The sequence below is a fragment of the Cyrtonyx montezumae genome, unplaced genomic scaffold, assembly GCF_038088225.1.
Source record: "Cyrtonyx montezumae isolate F1298 unplaced genomic scaffold, pur_monq_1.0 scaffold_29, whole genome shotgun sequence".
Lineage (NCBI taxonomy): Eukaryota > Metazoa > Chordata > Aves > Galliformes > Odontophoridae > Cyrtonyx > Cyrtonyx montezumae.
The window spans coordinates 834,745-859,830 of NW_027072033.1; the positions used below are offsets into that span (position 1 = coordinate 834,745).

The 25,086-nt window shown below is 37.0% G+C and overlaps 1 protein-coding gene across 1 annotated transcript in view; it reads right to left on the minus strand.

Annotated features, from left to right (window-relative positions):
- CNTNAP4 (contactin associated protein family member 4) overlaps positions 1–25,086 on the minus strand; it is a 191,889-nt gene that overhangs the window by 92,196 nt on the left and 74,607 nt on the right. The window contains exon 3 of the mRNA XM_065740549.1: positions 19,090–19,283. Coding sequence (XP_065596621.1) covers positions 19,090–19,283 — 194 coding nt within the window. The remainder of the gene's footprint in view (positions 1–19,089; positions 19,284–25,086) is intronic.

The window sequence follows — 25,086 nt, forward strand, 5'->3', positions numbered from 1 at the left end:
GTTTCCCTGACCAGTCTATTTCAATGCAGTGCTATGCTTTCTGAGAAGCATGTTTCTTCTAATATATTAGCTGAACCTCCCCTGGTTAAAAAAGAACATTACTCCCTTTTCATTTGCTAATTATCTGGGAAAATAAACTGATCCTCACCTCTCTTCAACTTCTTTTTACATAATGGAAAAAAAAATGGTAAGAGAACTCCTGAACCTCATCTGGTCCAGAATAAACAATCCCAGTTCCTTCAACCACACATCATAAGACCCAGTCAAGTATTTACCCTTCAGTTAGTGAACTAACTGAACTAATGATACCTCTGTGTTGTTTAAATAAGTTACTTTTTAGGGACTTCTATTCTGACCTGTGGGCTCTTTTTGAAATTCCTGCATCTGCTTCGCTGATTTGAAGAGAAACAACACAAGTGTAAGCTGGACTTTATCCCAATCACCACACTGGCTCTCTTAGGACAACCTACCAAAGGGATTTGGTAGATAAATAAAATATGTCCAAAAGAAAAATAGGAAAAATATCTGTAAGAAAACAGATTCTGAGCTATTCTTAAAAGAAATTGGGAAATTATTTATTTGAAAACTCTGAAAATAAGTATGTATATATATATAGAGAGAGAGACCCACAGTCTTGATATGTCTCATTTGTATCCTCTGCATTTTAATACTGAAGTAAACTCTAGTTTCATACTTGTGGAGAAGAAAAAAATTATTGCCTACAGGCCTATACAGTGTAAATATTCTTGTGTTCTACCCATAGCCCTCCCCAGGTTGTATTTTTTTCAATTGGTAAGTGCACTAGCTCTGCAGAAGTTAAATAATTTGCTGTCTGATTAAGTTATTAAACATTTTCTGTCACTAAGAGGAAAACATGTTTTTTACTTTAAAATATATATATTTTTAGCAACAGCATCATGATTTTAATTTCCTTGATATATTTCAAATAAATGACAATTTTATCCACTAATAATTTTGTCTCTCAGTTGTTATAGCAATGAACATGTTACTGGTTGTATCAGTAACATAATGAAAGATAACAGTCAAATATTTAAATTGCAACAATTACATTACAACATTTTAGCCTTCTCAGTATTTGTATAACCTGCATTTATTCACAGCAAAATACCTTTACCTAGCAGAAAACTTAATGAGGCACTAAGCTAAGTAGAATAAGGGGTTTATAATTTGTTTCAGGGAACTTTTCATTATAAACTGTTTCTGAAAGCCATAAAGTTACCAACCTAAGAAAACTCATTATTTTTACTACTTTTACAAACAATGACATAAAGCATGTTGTGAAAATTCGACTTAAAATTTTTGAAGTTACTATATTCATCTTTTTATTCTTGAAAAATGATATTTATGAGGAGTTCAGTATTCTCTTGTATTTTGTCTATACAGGCATAGGAGTCTCTTTAGTTGCTCTAATTTCTTCTGTACAGTAATAATTCAAGACTTTCACAATTTATTCTACACAGAATATGAAGAATTTTGCACTAGAAGAAATCTGATGTGATTTCTAGATATCAAAATAAAATAAAGATCTGAAGTAGTACTTTCTAATCTCAGAATAGGATGGGCAGTTAAAATAATTACAGATTTGTAGGATCCTTTGCCTTCATTATCATGTTATTAATTTACTACCAAAAAAATATCTTCTGTTCATAATAATTTAAAATATAAAGAAATAGAAATCTCCATTGCTATTCTTGAATTAGAACATGTTAAAAAATTACTCATATAATAAGACGTTTTTATTGAAGCTTTTATTAATACAGCTTTTTAACTATGCCTGTGTTGCAAGCCAGGCTTTTTAACTGTGTAAAACACTCTGCTGACTTGCGTATACATATTGATTTAATGTGAACAATATTAACTTTTGAGTCAGGAAGGCAAGTTACAAGCAAGCACATCATATTATTTTTGTCACAGTAATTCCTATGAAACAGTTGCTTGTGTGTTCAAATCTGTCCCTGAAAGAGAAAAAACACTGTCCCTGCTTCCATTGGTAAAATATGGTAGGGTCACATCTCCCAAGGAACACAAAATTGTACCAAAAACTTAAATCATACTCAGTAGAAAAACTAAAAAAACCTGCAAAATTTGCATCAGTATACTGTTAATAGTTGTTAAAAATAAAATATAAAATAAAATAAAATAAAATAAAATAAAATAAAATAAAATAAAATAAAATAAAATAAAATAAAATAAAATAAAATAAAATAAAATAAAATAAAATAAAATAAAATAAAATAAAATAAAATAAAATAAAATAAAATAAAGCAAGGCTCAGATGCATTGAAGAATAGTTAGAACGGTTTTTAACTTATTCCCTGCACTGAGAAGTACAAACAAAATTCCAAGGTACACAGAAGAAATTTAAATAAGGAAAAAGGGATAGAAAGGGAAGGGAGAACAGAATGAGAGAAAAAATAGCCCATGGACTGCTCCTGAGTAGGAAATGCAAGACCTGATGTTATTCCAAACTATAAGTCAGGCATATCCAAGCCACAGCCCATTGGCCTGGCACTGCCCATCCTGTGACTGCCTCCTGTCCCAAGCCATCACGATGGTGCCCCTTCCCCACCAAAAGGCCCAGCCTGGCCTCAAAAGCATGCTTATCATTCAGTGCTAACCAAATATCAGCATGTGTTTAGCACTGTCAGAGCTGAAACCAGCATGAAGGGAGAGGACACTGCAGTGCCAACTCAAGTTACAGTAAATAATTTTATGCATTTTGATACACTAGGTAAATGCAGTCCTATGAATAGTGAAAAGAATGTGGCTGTGTGTTCTATTTTGATAAGGGAATTTGAGAACTGGCTTCAAGATTGCAAAAAATTCACCAGTTTTCTAGCATATTTGTAACTTCACAGTCAGTCAAGATAAATACATTCCATTTGAAAATTCACAGTTAATGTATACAGTTGCAATTAGATATTCAAGTAAAAAATGTGATCACATATCTTTACTAGACTTTTATAATACCTCTCTTACCACAGAAAAATATCCCTTCATAGTAACACCTTACTTGTGTCACTTTTTGGCAGAATATACATTTGGGAACCACTGTTTTCAAGGTTATAGAACAAGAAGAGAAAAACGTTGGTGGCATGGCAGTAGAGGTTGAACCTTCTCATCAGAATTCAATTACATGTTATTTCTATGTCCCAGATGGCAGCAGAGGGGCAGTCTGACAAAATGGTATCCAATATGGAAGAGCATATGAAGCAAAGTTGTGTCACTGAATTTCTCCATGAGGAAAAAATAGCACCCAATGATATTATTGATACCTGCTGAAGATTGATAAAAACCAAATACTAGAAGTAAGCACAGAGAATCAGTAGGTGATGTGTTTTAACAGTGGCAACAGCAACACTAGGTCATCTCAAGTCATAATCTTAGATAAGTAAAACAAAATTAAACACCATATCCTCAGCAAAGATGACAAGATAATAACCTCAGGTTCTTTTCACCTTCTTTGACACACAGCAACTTGCTGATTGGCCTTTCAAAAAGTGCAAATAGGGCTTGAATGTCTTGAAATGAAAGCATTTGAAAAATGCAAAGATTTTTAATTTTGCTTTTGTTTCTTTCTTATTTAATAAATGTATGTTTCAGTGTATGTGATATTTTCCAATAAGATGAAATTCCTTTTAGTGGACACTGGTTTTGAGAATATTTTGATATTTTCATAACTGAATTTAAAAACCCACAAAACTAAGCATATTCAGTTGTTAACCTTATGACTGTAGATCTGTATTTAATTGGCTAATCTGTTATGGTCAACTTTTATCCACCCTGATAAAACAATGTGGATGAATCAATTCATTTTTCTGAAGAGGTCAAGAATTATGTAGTTAGAAAAAAAAGTAGCATTTTGTAGGTTAGCTTTGACAATTGCTTTCAACATCAGTAATCCCTTTACAATAGGCTTTGAATACGTTAGCTACTTAAAAAATGCGAAAACCTTATAGTCCATATTTTATGTTGAATCAGAAATTCTTCTACTATCTTGCAATTAAATTATTTCACGTATGTACCTTTGCTAATTACCATATATGGCATATGATTTAGTAATATGGATACATTTTGATGATCAATAAAAAATAAATTATGAAAGATGACTCATGTGACCTGTAACAGCATTTTTCTAGCAAATATTTGATATGATTCTAGAAGTCATCAACACCCTTCCCACTCAATTAGCTGAAGTGTTATTAATATACTGTTTTGTATCAGAATTACTGTTGAAAGCAGGAGCAGTGAAGTCATCATCCCTCTGTACAGCCCTGGTGAGATTGCACCTCATGTACTGCATTAAGTTTTGGTCCCTCACTACAAGAAAGACAACAAGTATGTACAGAGAACAACAAAGCTGGTGAGGCAAGACATTTGATACTGTCTTCCATGACATGCTTATAACAAAGCTAAGGACTTGTAGGATAGATGAGTGGATAGTGAACTGGGTTGAGAACTGGCTGACTAGCAGAGTGCAGAGGGTTGTCATTGGTGGTGCAGAGTCTGGTTGGAGGCCTGTAACCAGTGGTGTCACCCAGGGGTCCGTGCTGGGTCCAGTCTTGTTCAACATCTTCATCAATGACCTTGATGAGGGAATAGTGGCCACCCTCAGCAAGTTTGCTGATGATACGAAGTTGGGAGGATTGGCTGACATGCCTGAAGGCTGTGCTGCCATTCAGCAAAACTTGGACAGGATGGAGAGCTGGGCAGTAAGAAACCGGATGAGGTTTAACGAAAGCAAGTGTAGAGTCTTGAACCTAGGGAGGAATAATTGCATGCACCGGTACAGGCTGGGGGTTGGCCTGCTGGAGAGGAGCTCTGTAGAGAGGGACCTGCGTGTCCTGGTGGACGACAGGTTGACCATGAGCCAGCAGTGTGACCTCGTGGCCAAGAGGGGCAATGGCATTCTGGGATGCATTAAAAAGAGCATGGCCAGCAGGTCAAGGGAGGTGATCCTCCCTCTCTACTCTGCCCTGGTGAGGCCTCATCTGGAGTACTGTGTCCGGTTCTGGTCTCCCTGGTACAAAAAAGACAGGGATCTCTTGGAAAGAGTCCAGCACAGGGCCACAAAGATGGTGAAGGGCCTGGAGGACTCCCCTATGAAGAAAGGCTAAGTGAACTGGGTCTCTTTAAGAAAAGAAGACTGAGATGGGACCTGATCCAGGTTTATGAATATCTGAGGTATGGGGGACAAAGTGGCAAGGCCAGACTCTTTTCAGAAATGTGTGGAGACAGGACAAGGGGGAACGGACAGAAACTGCAGTACAGGAGGTTCTGCACGAATGTGCACAAGAACTTCTTTCTGTGGGTGACGGAGCACTGGCACAGGCTGCCGGGGGGGGTTGTGGAATCTCCTTCTCTGGAGATATTCAAGACCCACTTGGATGCCTATCTATGCGAACTGGTGTGGGGAACCTGCTTTAGCAGGGGGGTTGGTCTCAATGATCTCTTGAGGTCCCTTCCAACCCCTATGGTTCTGTGGAAAAAAAAAAAGTCTGGAGCACCTAAGGTAACTGGAATTGTTTAGTCTGCAGGAGGCTCAGGACCATATTGCTCTCTACAACTTTCTGAAGGGAGGTTGTGGTGAGGTGACATGTGGTGATTCTCTTCTTTCACATAGCTGCAGTAGGGCTAGAGGTTGCACTAGCTGAGATTTAGGTTGAACATTAGGAAGCAATTCTTTGAGAGAGTGATCAGGCAGCTCAGGGAGGCAGTGGAATCACCATCCCTGGAGGTGTTCAAGAAACTGTTAGATTTTTACTGAGGGAGATGTTTTAGTGGGAAATATTGGTAATATGTAGACAATTGGACTGGATGATTTTAGAGATCTTCTCCAACCTTGGTGGAGATATCATGATATTTTGTTTATTTGATTCTGTGAACTCTTCCAACATATTTTCATCTAACAAAAAACCCTATGGAAAATAATTAATGATGAGTACATTACATATTTATTGTTTAATTTGTTCTGAACTCTAGAAGTTATGTGAACTAAACACACTACCTCTCTACAATTTAATAAGCAAAGACCCAAGACAGCCATTTAATCCATCTTTAACTTTGACCTAAATACTATTTATCTAAAAATCAGGAGATTAAAAAAAAAAGACATTGGAAGGGTTTTTTTTTTTTGTTTGGTTGGTTTGGATTTTTGGTGGATTTTTTGGTTCAGCATATTTCATCATGAAATATCATACACAGTCTATGTCACTGAAAGATCACCATATTCAAGTTAAAGACATCAGAAAATCAGTATGTTGTATACAACACCTGAATGCAGTGAGAGAAAAATGTATGTATTCACAACTGAAATAGCATTATGAATTCCTACTATATCAACTCAGGGTGTTTCCAGAAACTTACATTATGATCTTATCTTAAAAAATAAGACAGTGAACCAGAGACAGCAGAAAATAAATTATTCACTATTATCCACTACAGGGAAGTCATCTTCAGTATGAGTGTTTTCCCTTTCTTCTTCATATTATTTGTTAATTCGTTTTCCTTTATCCTACACAGGCTCTAGTAAAATATATTCCTGAAAAAAACTCTACATCTTTTCTCCTTCTCTAATACTCCTGTTCAAGTATTTCTTATGTAGTGTGCCTTGCATATCACATTGCAAGTACTTAAAACATATATTACTGTATATATTACATTATTTATAATGTATATTCATAAAATATTGCTGAAGGGTGGCAAGCAAATATTGACACTCATTAGCAAGTGACATTTTTAACCTTAACACATAAGAAATGGATAGAAAACAGGACTATTCATTAATAGCTAGTTACCATTAATAAACTACCTCAAGACACTTCATTTTTCAGATTTCACTTTTCTCTAAATAATGTTTTGTGACAATAAGATGAAGAGGACTGTGGACATGAAAGGAAAAAAAGAATTTTCCAAAACTGTTATTTTAAAAGTAATTATAAGTTCCCAACTTACCAGTTTCAACTAGGACACATTAATTTTCTTAATAGTGGCTGATGACTTGTTTAAGATTTAAAAGGAAAATAAGCTAAATAATCTTTTTTTTTTCTTTCTTCTAATTAGTTATCTTAAAGTTTAGTTGATTTTTATGGAAAATTCTGGAAGTTACTGAAGACTACACAAACATTAATATTCCAAATTCCATTTTTAATTCAATACAGAAACAAGTCCGTGAATATCAATGGAATAGATTGTGAAATGTACAGAAGGAATCTATTGAAGGAAAGAATATATTGATGAAAGTAGAATTCAGCTACCATCAAATAAGTTAAATGCTGTCTGGATATCAGTAAAATATTAAATCCCATTGATTTTAATGCAGCTATCTCCACAGAAAAAATAATAGGGAAAAGAATGCCTTGAGGGAATTTTAGGGAGTTCTCATCAGTTATGCTTAAAATAGGACCAGTGACATACAAAAATCAGGAAATTTGTGGAATAGGAAAGAAAAAGGTTATCACTGAATTCTCAAAATATGAAACTGGTCTCACAAAATTTTACTAGGTAAAATTTGTGAGTGTATTACAGCAACACTGATCATTGCTGTTAAAATTCAATTACTTAAAACTTATTGAAATACCAATTTCACATTTTAAATCTAGCTATTTATATACAAGAGATGCAATGTACAATAATACTAGTATTACACCTACATCCTATGACCACTAAAGTAAGTTGTAGAAGATGCCACTGTATGGCAATACAAAAATTAAACTGATTAACTACTGACCTACCAATGGAAACTGTCTTTTTTGTTTTTTTGGTTTTTTTTTTCCCACATGGAAATGTGTGCTACTAATAGTTACAGACTTAGTGACCAGAATAATAACAATGACTTCCTTACAAAACATTTCAACAAATATCTACATAGTATTGATATACAAGTCTTTACATTTGTTTTATCTTAAATGATTATTTATTTATTTATTGCTAATAGTGAATACAAAACATGATAATATAATCTGGTAAAATTCTGATAAATTCTATGATATTCCTGACACCGTATTCCCAGTTGTGAACATATGATCACATGGAATCCAAGTAAGAAATATGCATCGGGGATACTATCAAGGGACTTTTGAGGACAGTATGCAGCACTGTTGACAAAATAATATATTCATACTAAGAATTACATGCTACAAAAATCAACAGAAATTTTATCTGTATTCTCATAAATATTCTTCCCCTTAACATACTTAGAAAAAATTAAGGTCACAAAGCATAAGGTTTCTAATGGTTTTTAGATGTAAATTTCAAGTCACTGTGCAGAACATAACTACTGGGAAAATATAGAAGGTATAATTTATTAAGATTTCTTATTAATGTTTAGGTATGTGGTCAAAGTGCAGCATGCTATTACAAACTAAACAGCTCTTGCAGAATTGATTATAAGGCAGGGAAATAATAATTCAATCTTAGATCACAGGGAACAGAAAATAGCAAGATAAAACAGAAAGCAAGAAATTTGCCTGAAATATCTAGCACAATATTGATAAAATCAGATTCCTAATACAAATAAGATGCTGGTTGTTCTAGATGCTAAGTGTTCTTTGATTCTCCCCAGTTGTTGCTACTCAGAAGCACACTTCTAAGTGTTCTTATTCAACTATTCTATCACTTTTCTTCAAGGAGTCCAATTATGAAAGTCAACAGATGAAATGAAATACAAGATGACATAATAGAATCATAACTTTCAAATATAAAGATTCAATTATCATAGCCAGACGGATTACAGGGGCAAGATTCAGAAGTACATTGAAGTAAACTTATTTAAAATAAAGCCTTTTTAGGATAAAATAAATGATTGATGAAAGAAATAGTAACAATGAGACATTGGTCAAAAGGTAATAATTTTTTGTCATTAGATAATAACCAGTAACTTCTTGACAAAGAAATGCTCAATCATTCAGGGTGAAGTTTCCAATTATACACTCTTTGAAATACAGCAAGTTTACTGCAGAATTTATATGCTTTTGAAACAAGATACCATTACATCTTTGTGAATCTAATTTTTATAATGTCAAAGTTCAGAAAGATTCCTACAGGAATTTATAGTGTCTAAAAGGGAAATGTTAAGATAGTACAGATAAAAACAGTCTGAAAAGGTGATACCATATTACAAAGGCATGACCAGTGCAATGTGCTATTAGAACTTTATGTAATAAAAATAAATTTTAGAATTTCTCTCAAGTTCAATGACCAGTTTATTTACAGGAGAAATTCAGAGCTTTCTTTTTTGTTAGTTTTAAATCTCAGGAATTTTAATAGGTATGTATAATACAGAGACGCTTAATAAATGAGATCTGACATCCACCACTGAAAAGGTTTTGCTGTAACTGAAAGAGTGGCTGGAGTTAGCAAGAAAGAATTCAAATGTAGTCTGCTTCTTCTTACTAGTTGAACAAACCCTGAGAAAATAGTTTGAAAATGTTTTCATAGTACCATAGAATCATACAATGACTTGATCTGAAGGGGCTCCCAAAGAAAATCCAGTACCAACCCCCTGACACAGAACACTAGATCAGGCTAACCAGGGCTCTATCCAACCTGGCCTTGAACATCTCCAGAGGTGAAGCATCCACAACTTTGCTAGGCAATCTGTTCCAGAACTTCACCACTCCCTTAGTGAAAAAACTCCCCCTCACATGTAATCTAAACCTCACAGTCTTTTTGTTTAAAACTGTTCCCCTTGTCCTACTTTTTTGGATTGAGCTTGATTTAAGTCACTAGGAACCTACCCAAAAGTGTCTGTTCAGAAATCAGGGACAATCTTTCATTATCACTTTTTTTTTCTTCTCTATCCTAAGTCATTTATAGATATCTATATAAATATAAAGATATACATATTAATATCTGCTCAATTTAAAAATTCAGTGTAAAAATAATCACAAAATCACAGAATTGTAGGGGTTGGAAGAGACCTCTAGAGATCATCGAGTCCAACCCCACTACCAAAGCAACTCTCTAGTTCAGGTTTCACAGGCAGGCGTCCAGGCAGGTCTTCAACATCTACAGAGAGAGAGACTCCATTGCCTCTCTGGGCAGCCTGTTCCAGTGCTCTGTCACCCTTACTGTGAAGAATTTCCCACACATTGTTGTGTGGAACTTCCTGTGCCTCAGTTTGTAGCCATTTCCCCTTGTCCTATCACCACATATCGCTGAGAAGAGTTCTGCCTTGTCCCTTGGCCTCCTACTCCTTAGATATCACAGAATCACAGAATCACAGAATTGTAGGGGGTGGAAGGAAACTCAAGAGATCATCGAGATCAATCCCCCCCTGCTAAAGCAGGTTCCCCACACCAGGTTGCACAGGTAGGCATCCAGATGGGTCTTGAATATCTCCAGAGAAGGAGATTCCACAACCCCCCCCCGGCAGCCTGTGCCAGTGCTCCATCACCCTCAGAAAGAAGTTCTTGTGCACATTCGTGCAGAACCTCCTGTGCTGCAGTTTCTGTCCGTTCCCCCTTGTCCTGTCTCCACACATTTCTGAAAAGAGTCTGGCCTTGCCACTTTGTCCCCCACACCTCAGATACTTATAAAGCTGGATCAGGTCCCATCTCAGTCTTCTTTTCTCAAGGCTAAAGAGACCCAGTTCACTTAGCCTTTCTTCATAGGAGAAATCCTCCAGGCCCTTCACCATCTTTGTGGCCCTGTGCTGGACTCTTTCCAAGAGATCCCTGTCTTTTTTGTACCAGGGAGCCCAGAACTGGACACAGTACTCCAGATGAGGCCTCACCAGGGCAGAGTAGAGAGGGAGGATCACCTCCCTTGACCTGCTGGCCATGCTCTTTTTAATGCATCCCAGAATGCCATTGCCCCTCTTGGCCACGAGGTCACACTGCTGGCTCATGGTCAACCTGTCGTCCACCAGGACACGCAGGTCCCTCTCTACAGAGCTCCTCTCCAGCAGGCCAACCCCCAGCCTGTACCGGTGCATGCAATTATTCCTCCCTAGGTTCAAGACTCTACACTTGCTTTCGTTAAACCTCATCCGGTTTCTTACTGCCCAGCTCTCCATCCTGTCCAAGTTTTGCTGAATGGCAGCACAGCCTTCAGGCATGTCAGCCAATTCTCCCAACTTCGTATCATCAGCAAACTTGCTGAGGGTGGCCGCTATTCCCTCATCAAGGTCATTGATGAAGATGTTGAACAAAAATATTATAAATATTTATAGACATGGATCAGATCCCCTGAGTCTTTTTTTTTTCAGGACTGAACAGACTCAGATTTCTCAGCTTCACCTAATAAGAGAGGTGTTCCACACCCTTTCTAATCTTTGTAGCCCTCCGTTGAACTCTTTTGAGGAAATCCTGGTCTTTTTTGTACCAGGAAGCCCAGAACTGGACACAGTACTCCAGATGAGGCCTCACCAGGGCAGAGGAGAGAGGGAGGATCACCTCCCTTGACCTGCTGGCCACGCTCTTTTTAATGCATCCCAGGTTCCCATTGGCCTTCTTGGCCACGAGGACACACTGCTGGCTCATAACCAACCAATGTGACTTACTGAGATGCTCATCTCTTATGAGACAGTGTTGAAGAAAGGTTGAGTACAATGTGAGTATACAAGGAGTCTTGTAGTGTGATAGTTCCCTAAGCAACACAACCTGCAACCTTAGATTCTTAGTAGTACCAGGGGATCTTGATATGCTGACTGTAAGAGATACAACATGGAAGGTTGAGTGGAGTGTAAATACTGCAGCTATGCTCTGTACTTTGAAATTGATAAACTGCATAGCTGTTACAGTCAGCAGTTTTTCATTTTCTTTTGCACCAATTATAATAAACATATATATATGACCAGTATTACACAAACTCTAACTGAAAGTACAACAATACTACAAAAATAACTTAAGAGAGGAGGAATTCGAAGGAAGATACCATTGCAGTAAAGCCAGGAGAATGCTGTTGTCTTCTATGATCAGCTGATGCGCTGATTGGAATGCCCCCAAATTGAACCCTATTGGGTAAGATTCAAATACTCAGTTATACCAAATACTTCCCTGGAAAACATAAAAGTCTCTGTGGAGTTATTCCATAATTTAAGTTGTTTGCAATCAGCTACATCATTTGCATTCTTGGCACTCACACATGCCCAGCAAACATTATATCTATCACTGGCAATTCAAAAGATTATTTTTAATCTGTTGCTTCAACAATCAGCTCTGCTCATTAGTCTATCCATGAGAATTCTCACTGAGTGTGATCAAGCTCCTTAAGGATGGCCATGACAACTCATTCAAACATGACTAGATCAAAGATGCATAGTGCTACTGGTGCACCTGTGATCAGGATGGCTCACTGTATTGAACATGACCAGACTAATAGCACTGAACTGGGCATCACTCAAAATCTAAGCACCAAATTCTCTGATATCTCAAAACAACCTGAAGCACAAGGGAGTTAATTTTCTGTCAGCTTCTTGACCCTTTAACACAACAATGTATTCTGATGGAGAACATATCTGGATGGCTACACGACTAGATGCAAGGGCCACATTACAGTTTAAGGAAAGTGGTATTTGCAGCTAGAGCTGCTTATCTTGTTTTGGTAGGGAGTCAACCTTGTCAGCTATCTTATTTTCCAGATGGTTGAGCTTGCTTTCAGGAGAGTGTTCCACTTGGCTCTGCATCATGTGCTGGCCACACAGATGCATCATACAAGAGGAAAAAACTCTGAAGACCTTGGAGAGAATAAAACTAGGAGGCAGGCTGTAGTGGGTTAGAGAGGAAAAGTGCATTCTGAAGAAGGGGACACCCTGCTGATAATACCTACTGAATCCACTGTCAGTGTGTTCCTTTTCTTCATTGTACATAACATTTTGTCCATCTCTCAAGGGTTGGTAATTAATATTGCACTTGCTTAGGGAGCTTCTGCTTGCCACTTACTGGGATTATCTAAAGTGGATGCCTGTGTCATGTATGTCAAATAAAACTCATAACCCTCTGTGCTGCTCTGAGTGTGTAGTTTGCTTACCTCTGCTCCTGAGACGTCTCTCAGATCCAAATGCACCCTAAAACAACTCATATCCTTTTAGAATTTAGAATCTGTTTAGAACACTGAAGGGACTTGAGGGGAGATAGTGAGCCTTCCCATTATGAGATGTCCCTCTTCCGTAGCTATGTGAGAGGGATGGGGTGCTGGCAGGGGTCCTTGACTGGATGTTCTGACAGCATCTGGCAACACTGGCAGCACATAAAAAATCCTATGAACATGAGGCAGTGACTGCTAGGGCAGTAGGAGAAGGTAGTGAGGAATCTCAAGTCAAATACTTAAAAGAAATTAAAGAGTTATCCTCTAAAAACCTGAAAAGACCAGCTGTCCAGATTAAGCACCTCTACAACAATGCATGCAGCTTGGGAAACAAAAAGCAAGAGCTGGAAGCCACTCTACTACTAGAAAACCATGATACTGCTGCTGTCAGTAAACCTGGTGCAACACTTCCCATGATTGAAGTGTGGCTATCAATTGCTGCAAGCTGTTCAGAAGGAATAGTTAAGGAAGGAGGAAAGGGAGTGTTACTAGCCACAGCAGAAAAGGAACAGAAAGTAAAGAGTTGTCCCTGAAAAATAGTCATGAGTAAGTTGAAAGCCTATGGGTGACAGATTCAGAGGCAGCAAGGAGAATCTTGTGATCAGTGTCTACTGCAGGCCATTCGATCAAGTAGATGCTGTCAATGAAGCCTTCTACTTGCAGCTACAGGACACATCGTGATCACAAGTGTTCATCCTGCTGAGGGATTTCAACTACTTAAGACATCTGCTGGAAAAGTGTCATGACAAGCTGTAGGCGCAATCCAGGCGCCTCCTGTAATGCATTGAGGATAACTTCTTGAGTCAAGTAATAGATGGTCCCACCAGAGGGGATGCAGTGCTGGACCTGTTGCTTACCAATGCAAATTAACTGATATGCGACATAAGGATTGGAGGCCACCATGGCTGTAGGGAATATGTTATGGTGGAGTTCATGTTCCCGAAAAATATGAGACAGTAAAGAAGTAGAATTAGAGTGCTAAATTATGGGAAAGTCAACTTCAAGCTCTTCAAGGAGTCTGTCAACAGAACATCCTTGGAAGCAGTTTTCATTGGCAAGGGCGCAGAGCAGAGCTCATAGGTCTATTATAGATCTAGATCTACAAGGCCCTGGAGTGGGTTCAGACAAGAGCAACAGTGCTGATGAGGGGTCTGGAGCACAAGCCTTATGAGAGAAGCACCAGTGGGAACTGGGATTGCTCAGTCTGGAGAAGAGGAAGCTTGGGGAGACCATATAGCCCTCTACAACTACATGAAGGGAAGTTGTGGTGAGGTGGGTATCAGCCTCTTCTATCATGTAGCTAGTAATAGGACTAGAGGGAATGGCCTCAAGTTCCACTAGAGGAGATTCAAGTTGGACATGAGGACATAATTCCTCTCTGAGAGAGTGGTCAGGCACTGGAACAGGCTGCCAAGAGCAGTGGTCAAGTCACCACCCCTGGAGATCTTCAAGAAATGTTTAGGTGTTGTACTGAGGGAGAAGGTTTAGTGGGAAATATTAGTGATATGGAGATAGTTGAACTGGATAATCTTAAATGTCTTTTCCAACCATGGTGATTCTATGATTCTATGATCTTCAAGGAAAAGCTCTCCATCCCCATGTGTAGGAAGTCAGGAAAGGTAGGCAAGAGACTGATATGGCTGAACCAGAACCATCTGGTCAAACTGAAGAGATCAAGATCAGTGCATCACTAACAGTAAGAAAACAGGAAAAGGGGCCAGGGTCCTGTGTGGATGAGTAAGAAACTCAAGTATAAACTAAATAGAAAGAAGAAGGCCCAAGAAATGTTGAAAATGGGATTGTCCACTTGGGAAGGATTTAGGAATATTGTCAGGGCTTGTAGGGATGCTACAAGGAAGGCTAAGGCCCTCTTGGATTTAAACTGCAAAAGTGGTAAAGGATTACATGAAAGGTTTTAAGCAAGTCAGCAATAAAAGGAAGAGTAGGGAAAACATGGATCCTCTACTAAATAAGGTGGGTGTCTTGGTAACAGGAGATGCTGAGAAGGCAGAGATTCTGAATGCCTTCTTTGCTTCAGTGTTTACTACTAAGGCTTACCCTCAGGAATCCCAGACCCTGGAGGTAAGAGAGAATCTGGGGAAAGGATGACCTTCCTTTGATCAAGGAGAATCTGGTCAGAGAATGTCTAGCCAAAATGAATGCGTGCAAATTCACAGGCCCCAGATGGATGTATTCACATATGCTGAAAGTATTAGAAGAGTCAATTCTCATCTTTGCAAGATCTTGGCAAATGGGAGAGGTGCTTGAAGACTGGAAGATAGCCAATGCCACTCCAGTCTCTCAAAAGACTTAAGCATATTAGGATAAAGAGTAGTGGCTCTGATTTTTCTGCAAGGATGTTCATACCTTCTAAGGTGTTCCTTAGTCTGTAATTTACCATAATGGTGTTTTGTTTTACAGCATGGGAGATTTCTAATGTACCTAATCCTTTACAGAGGAAGCTGGGAATATATGCAGCAATAAAAGCACACCATATAATTCACTATTTATAAAATTTCATTACATATCATTCAAATCGTAAATTTTAGGAGTAAATTGTTTCCATATCATCTGAAAAGACTGAGAAAATGATGGCCTTAATTTTCTCTTCAGCTAAGATAAATTAAGTGGAAAATACACCTTAAAATGTATACCTACTAGTGGACAAAGGCATACTTCACTTTTCATTGAAAACATTAAAAGATTTATTTTTCAAAATAAGTGTTATCATAAACTAAGGAAAGAGTTAAACCATGAAATGAGACCTTGTAATTGTAATGGAATCAGTTTTTCGTAAGTATCTTTAGTGTTTGAAGGATTTTAAAGGCTAAATGAAATCTTTATGGAAGATAAAATTACTGATGTAAGAAAGAAATCAAGGCACATACATGTCATCAGTAAACTGTCAACGAGAAGGCTAAGACCAATACACATTGCATGGATAAAGAACAAGACTGCTATATCTCCTTTTAAATCTACTCCTATCATGTAGAGAAGTGAAGACTAATTGCATTCAGCAGCCAAGGAGATGAGAAAGCTTCAGCTCACTCAGCTTCAGAATATCTGCATTTGAACTGAGAACAAACTGACAATAAATCATTTTGTAAGCAGTGAGAGGGAAAAAAAGAAAAAAGAAAAAAGAAAGAAAAAAAAAGAGGTATGGATACATGATACAGCTCAAGCTAAAAAGGTACTGAACCATCCTTACCACTGACCTTAGAATTTAGACAACTAGAAAACATTCAAATGCTCTGGTAGTCCTCTTTGCATCTCAGTTACAAAAACCTTAAAGTGAGGGAAAAGAAATATAAAAGAAAGGGGTACCATGAGGTACAATAAGTTTGGGATTAACAAAGACACCACATCACTTCTATCCAGAAGTATAATTAAAATTACATGCCACATCTGAAGAATCATTTAACAAGTCAAGAGCTTCATAACCATAAATTAAAATAAGTCAAAAGTTGACAAAGGAAATTCAAAATTAAATTCCAGAAAGGAAAATAGCAGCTATAAAATTGTAGAGAAAATATATATTCAGATGTGGAAAGAGTGAGCGGAAAATACAAATATTTATAAGTAATGAAGTATTCTAAAATATTAATAGCATCACAGTGCTCTCTCACAGAATCATAGAATCTTAGAATGACTTGGGTTATAAGGGATTTCAATGATACTCAAGTTTAAGTCCCTTGCCTCAGGCAGGATAGCAAACCACTAGATCAAGTAGTAGATCAAATTGTCCAGGGCACCATCCAATCATGCTTTGAATACTGCTAGGGATGGGACATCCATCAACTCTCTGGACAGTTTGTTCCAGCATTTCACAACTGTCTCAGAGAAAAACTTCACCTGACATCTAATTTAAATCTTTGCTCCCTTAATTTATCCCCCATTCTATCACTATATATCCTTGTAAAATGTTGATTTCTCTCCTACTTATAATCTGCCTTTAAATATTGGAAGGTTGTAATGAGCCCTCTGTTCCAGACTGAACAACATCTCCAGTCTGTTTTCACAGTAGAAGTGCTTCTGCCCTTTGATCATCTTCACGATCATTCTCTGGACCTTCTCCAAGAGCCCAACATTTTTCCCATGTTGGGAGCCCCAGACCTGGATGCATTACTCCAGATAGAGCCTCAGGTTTATCAGTATAAGGGAGGGACAATAACATCCCTTGCCCCACTGTCCACTTCTCTTCTGATGCAGCCTAAGATACCATTGGTCTTCAAGACTGCAAGCACACACTGCTAGGTCATGTTAAGCAGACAAGGAAAATTATTTCCTCTGGTAAGCAATCTTGCCATAGGGCAATGACCTCATTAAAAAGAAGATAAAAATAGATATACACAAAAGGTATAAAATATAAGATGTTCTTGACTGAAAATAATTTGGGCATTTCTTTTAAGAAGAGTAACACGACAATCAGAGAAAAATCTGTAAAAGAGATTTTAAAAGTTGCATTCAAAGATCAAATATATGCATTGACTTAGAATGGAGGAAATACAATTCACTAGGAGCAGAATTCCTAAATAAACATGCATTAAAAAAATCAATAGAGAATCCCTGAAATTGATGGTTTATGTTCTTGAATAATGCATCACTGCCTGTAAGCCATAACTCCAATCTGCACAGCAGTCATTAAAGTAATAGCATTTTTATTAAATTTGAAAGAATGGAATTGCCTGCTTTTCCTCTCCTGCAATGTCTGCAACAGTGTTTAACAATTTAAGGAACTTTTGTTTGTTGTTATACTGATGGCAATATTTAAGACATAATGACCATGTCACTCTTCACAGTAAAAAATGGTATTTCAAAAATGCCTTCACTGAAGAGATCGAACAGTTTCACTTCTCAGATTTCTTTGTCAGTCTATCATAAGATGGACAAAGACATTATTGTAGTTGTGTATGTTCATTTAAGTTGGAAGATTCTTTTTCTTTTCTCACTCCTCAGAGGCATATGGATTAGAAATTCATTTATTTCTCCTTGTTAAGAAAACACAATCTGAAGCAGAATCATAAAACAAATCCAGAATGAAGTATAATTATGCAACGAGTAAGCCTCTGCATAATCTCATTATACCACAGATGAGATTTGACAATAAAAGTAACAAGAACATCTAGAATTAAAAGTCAAAATTCAAATTCATACAGTGAAACACATTTTAACATAATGCTTAACTGTAGTAAAAAGCAAAAACAAACAAAAAAACAATAAAACCTAAAGTCTAGTAACATTTCTAAAAATAATCATCTCTTTGCATAGATAGAATAAAAGAAGAATGACAGGATAAAATCAGAGTAGAAAAAAAATTGATATTATTCCCATAATCCAGCTTGGTAGTCACTGAGGCTCAAGGAAAGATTCAACTATGGTCTAAAGATATAGTTTAATGTTCAACTTCTGTTTTGGACATTATCTATCTGTTACTGAGAATCTTCCACTGTCATTAAACTTGACAGTGGGATGGGAGGTAATGGGCAGTATTATGGGAGGTAATGGCAGTCACATTTATTAATTATTAATTTTTAAGTACAATGCTAATAGGTGAAAAATGAATAAAATACCAAATCAAGATTACGGGTAGACTTGAAATACGGGTAGAATTGAAAAGGAACAAAAATTAAGCCCACAAGAAACGGCTCTTTCTGCATATCTTTGTATCTTTATACTTTTTTTTTTTTTCCAATGAAAAGGCAATTTTGATATGGGCAAGACTGATATGAAGCAATATGGTCAAAATTTGGGGAAAATAATTTTATCATACATAGCAGGAACAAAAGAGATTTTGTAGCAATACTCTAGTCTTCAGAATAGAGTCTTGAGTCACATAATGAAGTAATGTTGAACTAGATTTTTTATCTTTGTTTGCTTTTCAGAACTCCTTAACTTGTGAATAGCTAGAATTTTTCATATATCTAACTATGTAAAAATTGTTATTGTAGTTCTTTATATTCCACTGACTTGCTTGCTATGCATCTCCAACAATTTTAAATCTTCTGGAGAAATCTAAGTCTCATTACTGAAGTAACATACCCAAATGCTTTCTTCTTGATGATACTGTTTCCAGTTTCGTCCACTATCACTGAACATTAGAAGGTAGTTTGTTACCCAGTCAGAGCTCCCATAACCACCTTGAGTAGCAACAGCAGTTATTTCAGTTCTTTCACCAAGATCAATCTGAAGCCACTGATATTTATTGGACACAAGTGGAGACCAACCACCAGCACCTAAAAAAGAATGAAAAATATTGGAATTTATTCCTAATTTACAAAACTGATATATATAAATATTTATCATTATTATTTTATTTATTATTATTTAACCAGAGACTATAACTTCATTAACTCTGGTTTATGTGAACTCTTACAGTACCTTCAAAAATGGATGACTGTGAAATGCTGTTCCACTGTATACAGATCAGTGTATTAAGAATTAAAATACATTTTCTGATTTTACATTTTCCTCTTAAAGTGAGTATAAAATTTGTATGCAAAACAATCTGTCAGTATGAGATCTACCCACGAAATTCCAATCAGGAGACAGATCAGCTTGTAAAGATTAAGTTTAACCCAAAATACTTAGATTATATATATATTTATGTATATATATATATAATCTAAGTATTTATATAAATACTATAAATATATTTATAAATATATTATAAATACATATAAATTAAAAGAGAGAAAGAGAGAAAGAAAGAGAGAAAGAGAGAAAGAAAGAGAGAAAGGGAAGGAAGGAAGGGAGGGAGGAAGGGAGGAAGGGAGGAAGGAAGGAAGGAAGGAAGGAAGGGAGGGAGGGAGGAAGGAACTCGGAAGGAAGGAAGGAACTCGGAAGGAAGGAAGGAACTCGGAAGGAAGGAACTCGGAACTCGGAACTCGGAACTCGGAAGGAAGGAAGGAAGGAAGGAAGGAAGGAAGGAAGGAAGGAAGGAAGGAAGGAAGGAAGGAAGGAAGGAAGGAAGGAAGGAAGGAAGGAAGGAAGGAAGGAAGGAAGGAAGGAAGGAAGGAAGGAAGGAAGGAAGGAAGGAAGGAAGGAAGGAAGGAAGGAAGGAAGGAAGGAAGGAACTCGGAAGGAAGGAACTCGGAAGGAAGGAACTCGGAAGGAAGGAAGGAAGGAAGGAAGGAAGGAAGGAAGGAAGGAAGGAAGGAAGGAAGGAAGGAAGGAAGGAAGGAAGGAAGGAAGGAAGGAAGGAAGGAAGGAAGGAAGGAAGGAAGGAAGGAAGGAAGGAAGGAAGGAAGGAAGGAAGGAAGGAAGGAAGGAAGGAAGGAAGGAAGGAAGGAAGGAAGGAAGGAACTCGGAAGGAAGGAAGGAAGGAAGGAACTCGGAAGGAAGGAAGGAAGGAACTCGGAAGGAAGGAAGGAAGGAAGGAAGGAAGGAAGGAAGGAAGGAAGGAAGGAAGGAAGGAAGGAAGGAAGGAAGGAAGGAAGGAAGGAAGGAAGGAAGGAAGGAAGGAAGGAAGGAAGGAAGGAAGGAAGGAAGGAAGGAAGGAAGGAAGGAAGGAAGGAAGGAAGGAAGGAAGGAAGGAAGGAAGGAAGGAAGGAAGGAAGGAAGGAAGGAAGGAAGGAAGGAAGGAAGGAAGGAAGGAAGGAAGGAAGGAAGGAAGGAAGGAAGGAAGGAAGGAAGGAAGGAAGGAAGGAAGGAAGGAAAAGAAAGAAATACTTTATACAGGACAATTTATTGCTTCCTAAACTAAAGCAAGGGAGAATTAGTTTAGATCTTAGGAGGAAATTATTTCCTCAGAGGGTGGTGAGGCACTGGAACAGGCTGCTTGAAGAAGATGTGTAGTTCTAGGTCAGTTTGGATGGGGGCTCTAGGCATCCTGACCTAATAGTAGGCAACAGTGACTCTGGCAGAGGTTTAGAGCCAAAAGGTCTTTAAGGTCCTTTTCAACTTAAGTAACTCTATGATTTTATGGTCAGTCTACTAACTCATGACTCAATTCAGATGAAAGAGTCCAAGGGCAAGACACGAAGTGAAATGCAAAATGAGAGATAATACAAATAAGATATTTTTAAATTTATTTTGCAAATTTTGTCAAGTATTCAGACATGATTAGCATCTTGTGGGGTTTATTAGAGTATTAGGTGACAGGAAATAGGAAAAAAAATCCATTTTGTTCTCAGAGACTTGGATGTAACATAGAGAAATTCACCCACTAATGTTCTTGAAAAAATACAGAAAACGCAGAGCAACTGTATATCTAGTTGCCACTATAATCAATAAAGACTTTATTATTCAGAAAAAAAAAAAAAAAGAAAAAAATCATGAATCCAATCTTATGTTTCTGTGGAATTCATGGTTTCACATTTTCTAAGTATAACATCAAATGGTTTAATTTTATTCCAAAGTTTTGAGTAAAGTTTACAATATTATCTTAAGGGATATCATATTACGTATGAATTAAAGTAAGCAAAAAGTGTTTACAAAAATATATAATGGTGCACATATGTAATTATTAATTTTCTCACACATTCATACACTGATTAAAATGTAACAGAGCCCTGATTTAAATGTGCAGGTGAAAGTTTAAGACATTTCAAAGTTTTTTTTATTCTTTTTTAAGTTCGTCAAAGAAATCACGATTTTGAATTTCATATCAATATTTTGAGATATTTTACTTTAATTTTTCTTTTTTTTTCTATTTTTTTTTCATTTTTCCATTAGAAAAGACACATGCAGGATATACCAATAGTAGTTTCTATACAATTTTTTGATATTTTCTTTACAATCCACATGATTGTCATGGAAACCACAGTATAAACAAGGATTTGAAATTTTACTTAATCCTAATTAGTGAAATATTTGGCTAGCAAACTAAATTAAAACACTTCTATTCATCAGTGATATGAAGAGCACCATCATATCCATCCAATTTTATTTCCAAAACAATATTTAAATATTTTTAAAATGATGGCATGAAATCAATTCTGAATGAATATTTATGTCACAGAATTAAAATCACAATGCTTGCACATGGAAGTTGAAGAAATAGGCAAGAATTGGAAGTTTCTGAAAACAGTATGTCAAAATTCAGTTTCTAACAAGTTGTACATTTTGACACAAATTACATTCTTCCCTAACTGAATATAAAGCTGATGATATCAAACAGATGAACTAGAAGCATCTCTCTGAGATCAAGGAGAGAAGAACAATTACGTAAAATCGGTGTTCTGAAGAATGTAGTAGTAATACACCATACTTGAAGTTTATGTAAGTGCATTGACTTTTTTTAAATCTGACTTCATAAGAATGATGAAAATTCCAAATTAAATCACTGATTAAACTTACATGGTCACAATTACTTTATGTTTATATACTCACTAATAATTTCCATGTTCTATGTCATTACAGGCAAAAATTTTCAAAGGTGATAAATATCTTTTATGGTTTCATTTGCTGCATCTACACTGTTGTGTCACAACCATCAACACCTCATCTCTGTATTCACACTGTTTCATTATTCAGTGACTTGTAGAGTAGTCAGAAATTGTCAGACATTTAAGAAAACTGAATATACAAGTTTGGAGTTTAAATAAGGAACTTCATGACCACAAATCAAGTGGTTCATATCCGTAGCATATAAGAAAACTGTGGCACACATCATGCAAGACCATTCAACCTTACTTTCCACTAAAAATCCTCATTTTATGCACTAACACTTCTAAATATATCATTGCTCTACAGGGCAGGAGCATTCAAGATGGCAAGTTGTAACTGATAGGAGTACTCATACAGACTGTGCTGAGAATGTAATTTTTAATGTTCACCTGCAAAATACATTTTCACTTGGATACTCAAGAATATTATTCAGAGTGAAATGATGCAGCAAGTTAAAAAGAAATAAATTTTAGAAAATCATGTAAATCCATACCTCTGCTACTGCAGTACTATCTTCTACGAGATGAGGGAGGTAAATTTTCCTTAAATCTTTTCCAGTTTTAGCAAAATAAGCCACCATGTAGCCTATTTCTCCTCATCACATTGCCTGACATTCCATGGATAGAAGTGAAGGAGGCACAGATACATAGACTCCCAATGTCAGGAACAATCATTTGGGAAATTACAATAAAGATACAGAAACTCTCTGACAGTTTACCCCTAACCAGTTATAGATAAGATCCAGAATAGCTATGGAGCAAAAGCTGCAAGGTATCTCCATGAAAACAAAGCTTGTTCTGGATGCCTATTCATCAGCTGCAACATGTCTCCCACAGCACTGCATTGCTCCTCTTCACATCATGCCTTCAACTGTCAAAGGCTCTTAAGCAGCTTTCCTCCTGTCTTCTTCAGCAGCCTGATCTCCTCCTATAAGAGACTACAGGCTCAAGGAAATAAAACAGATGCCAAATCCTTCAGAAAAGACTATCACAGCATGTTAGATACTCATCCAATACTTTCTAGTCTCTTTTTCACTGTGTCTTACACCTGCATCAATGTTAATGTATATATCAAATATTTGAGACTGGCAAGATATTATTTGTTATAGCATACAATTGGACATCATGATGCATAAATTTGGGGAGCATGATGGATATCAGGACAACCTTGTTGCAAAACAGAGAGTTATATCAGATGTTTGTAATGTGTGGTGTGAATGTTTCCAGGCCAATCTGGGAAGCACTGAGGAGTCTCTATGGGATGTATATATTGTATATACTAGACATAAGTGTGCCACAAAGTTTGAGCACAAAGGGCTATAAGGATATTTACTTGTCAACTCTTTACTTCCTGATCGATTATTTTTGCAATCTTCAGATAAATTCTCTTGTCTTTTTACCTGTCTTACATATAAACAAAGTATATTTTCTTCAGTTACCTCCTACTGTATTTTCTAACAACCACTGGTGAAGGATTTTTCTCACTTCTGAACTAACAGAAAAATAGAAAAATCGTATTCATAATGGGTTATATATAGATACATTTGTTTTCAGTCTCAGAAGGTTTTGGGCCCTCTTTATTCTCCAATTCATTACTAATAATGAAATTATTTTCATATATTGAAGTATTTGCATGCATTATACTAAAAAGTTTTGTGTTTCGCTTCAGTTTGAACACTGGAATTAGAGAGCTAATTTTTAGAAAAAGCATGATGATTTGAAGTTAATAAAATAGAAACAGAGTGGTTTGGGTTGGAAGGGACATTAAAGATCAACTAGTTCCAACCTCTCTTCTATAGGCAGGGATACTTCCCACCATAACAGATTTCTCAAAGCCCTATCCAGCCAGGCCTTCAATGCTTCCAGGAAGGGAGCACTCACAACCTCAATGGGCAACCTGTTCCAGTGTCTTACCACCTTCACAGTAAAAGATTTCTTCCTAATATCTAGTCTAATTCTATCCTCTTCCAGTTAAAAACTATTTCCCCTCATCCTGTCACTATATCCCCTTACAAAAAAATTCCTCTCCAGCTTTTCCGTCATCCCCCTTCTGTTACTGGAGGGCTACTATAAGATCACCTTGTAGCCTTCTCTTCTCCAGGCTGCAGAATTCCAGCTCTCTTAGCCCATCCACGTAGGGGAGGTGTTCCAAGCCCTCTGATCATCTTCATGGCTCTCCTCTGGACCTGCTCCAACAACTCTATGTCCTTCTTGTTTTAGGGGCTTGAGAACTGAACACAATACTCCAGATGGTATCAAAAAGCAGATGGTATAAAAGCAGAATAAAGGGGCAGAATCACATCCCTTGACCTGCTGGTTACGCTCCTCTTGATTCAACCCCAGATATGGTTGGCCTTCTAGGCTGCAAATGCACATTTCCAGCTCATGTTGAATCTTTTGCCAATTAACACTCCCAAATCCATCTTCTTGGGGCTGCTCTCAAGCCATTTTCTGCCCAACTTGTATTTCTGCTTGGGATTGCCCCAACCCAGATTCAGGATCTTGCAATTTTGCCTTGTTGAAATTCATGAGGTTGTCATAAGCCCACCTCTCAAGCCTGTCCAGGTCTCTCTGGAAAATATCCATTAGCATGTCAACTGCATCAGTCAGCTCAGTGTCATCTGAGGGTACACTTGATCCTACTGCCCAT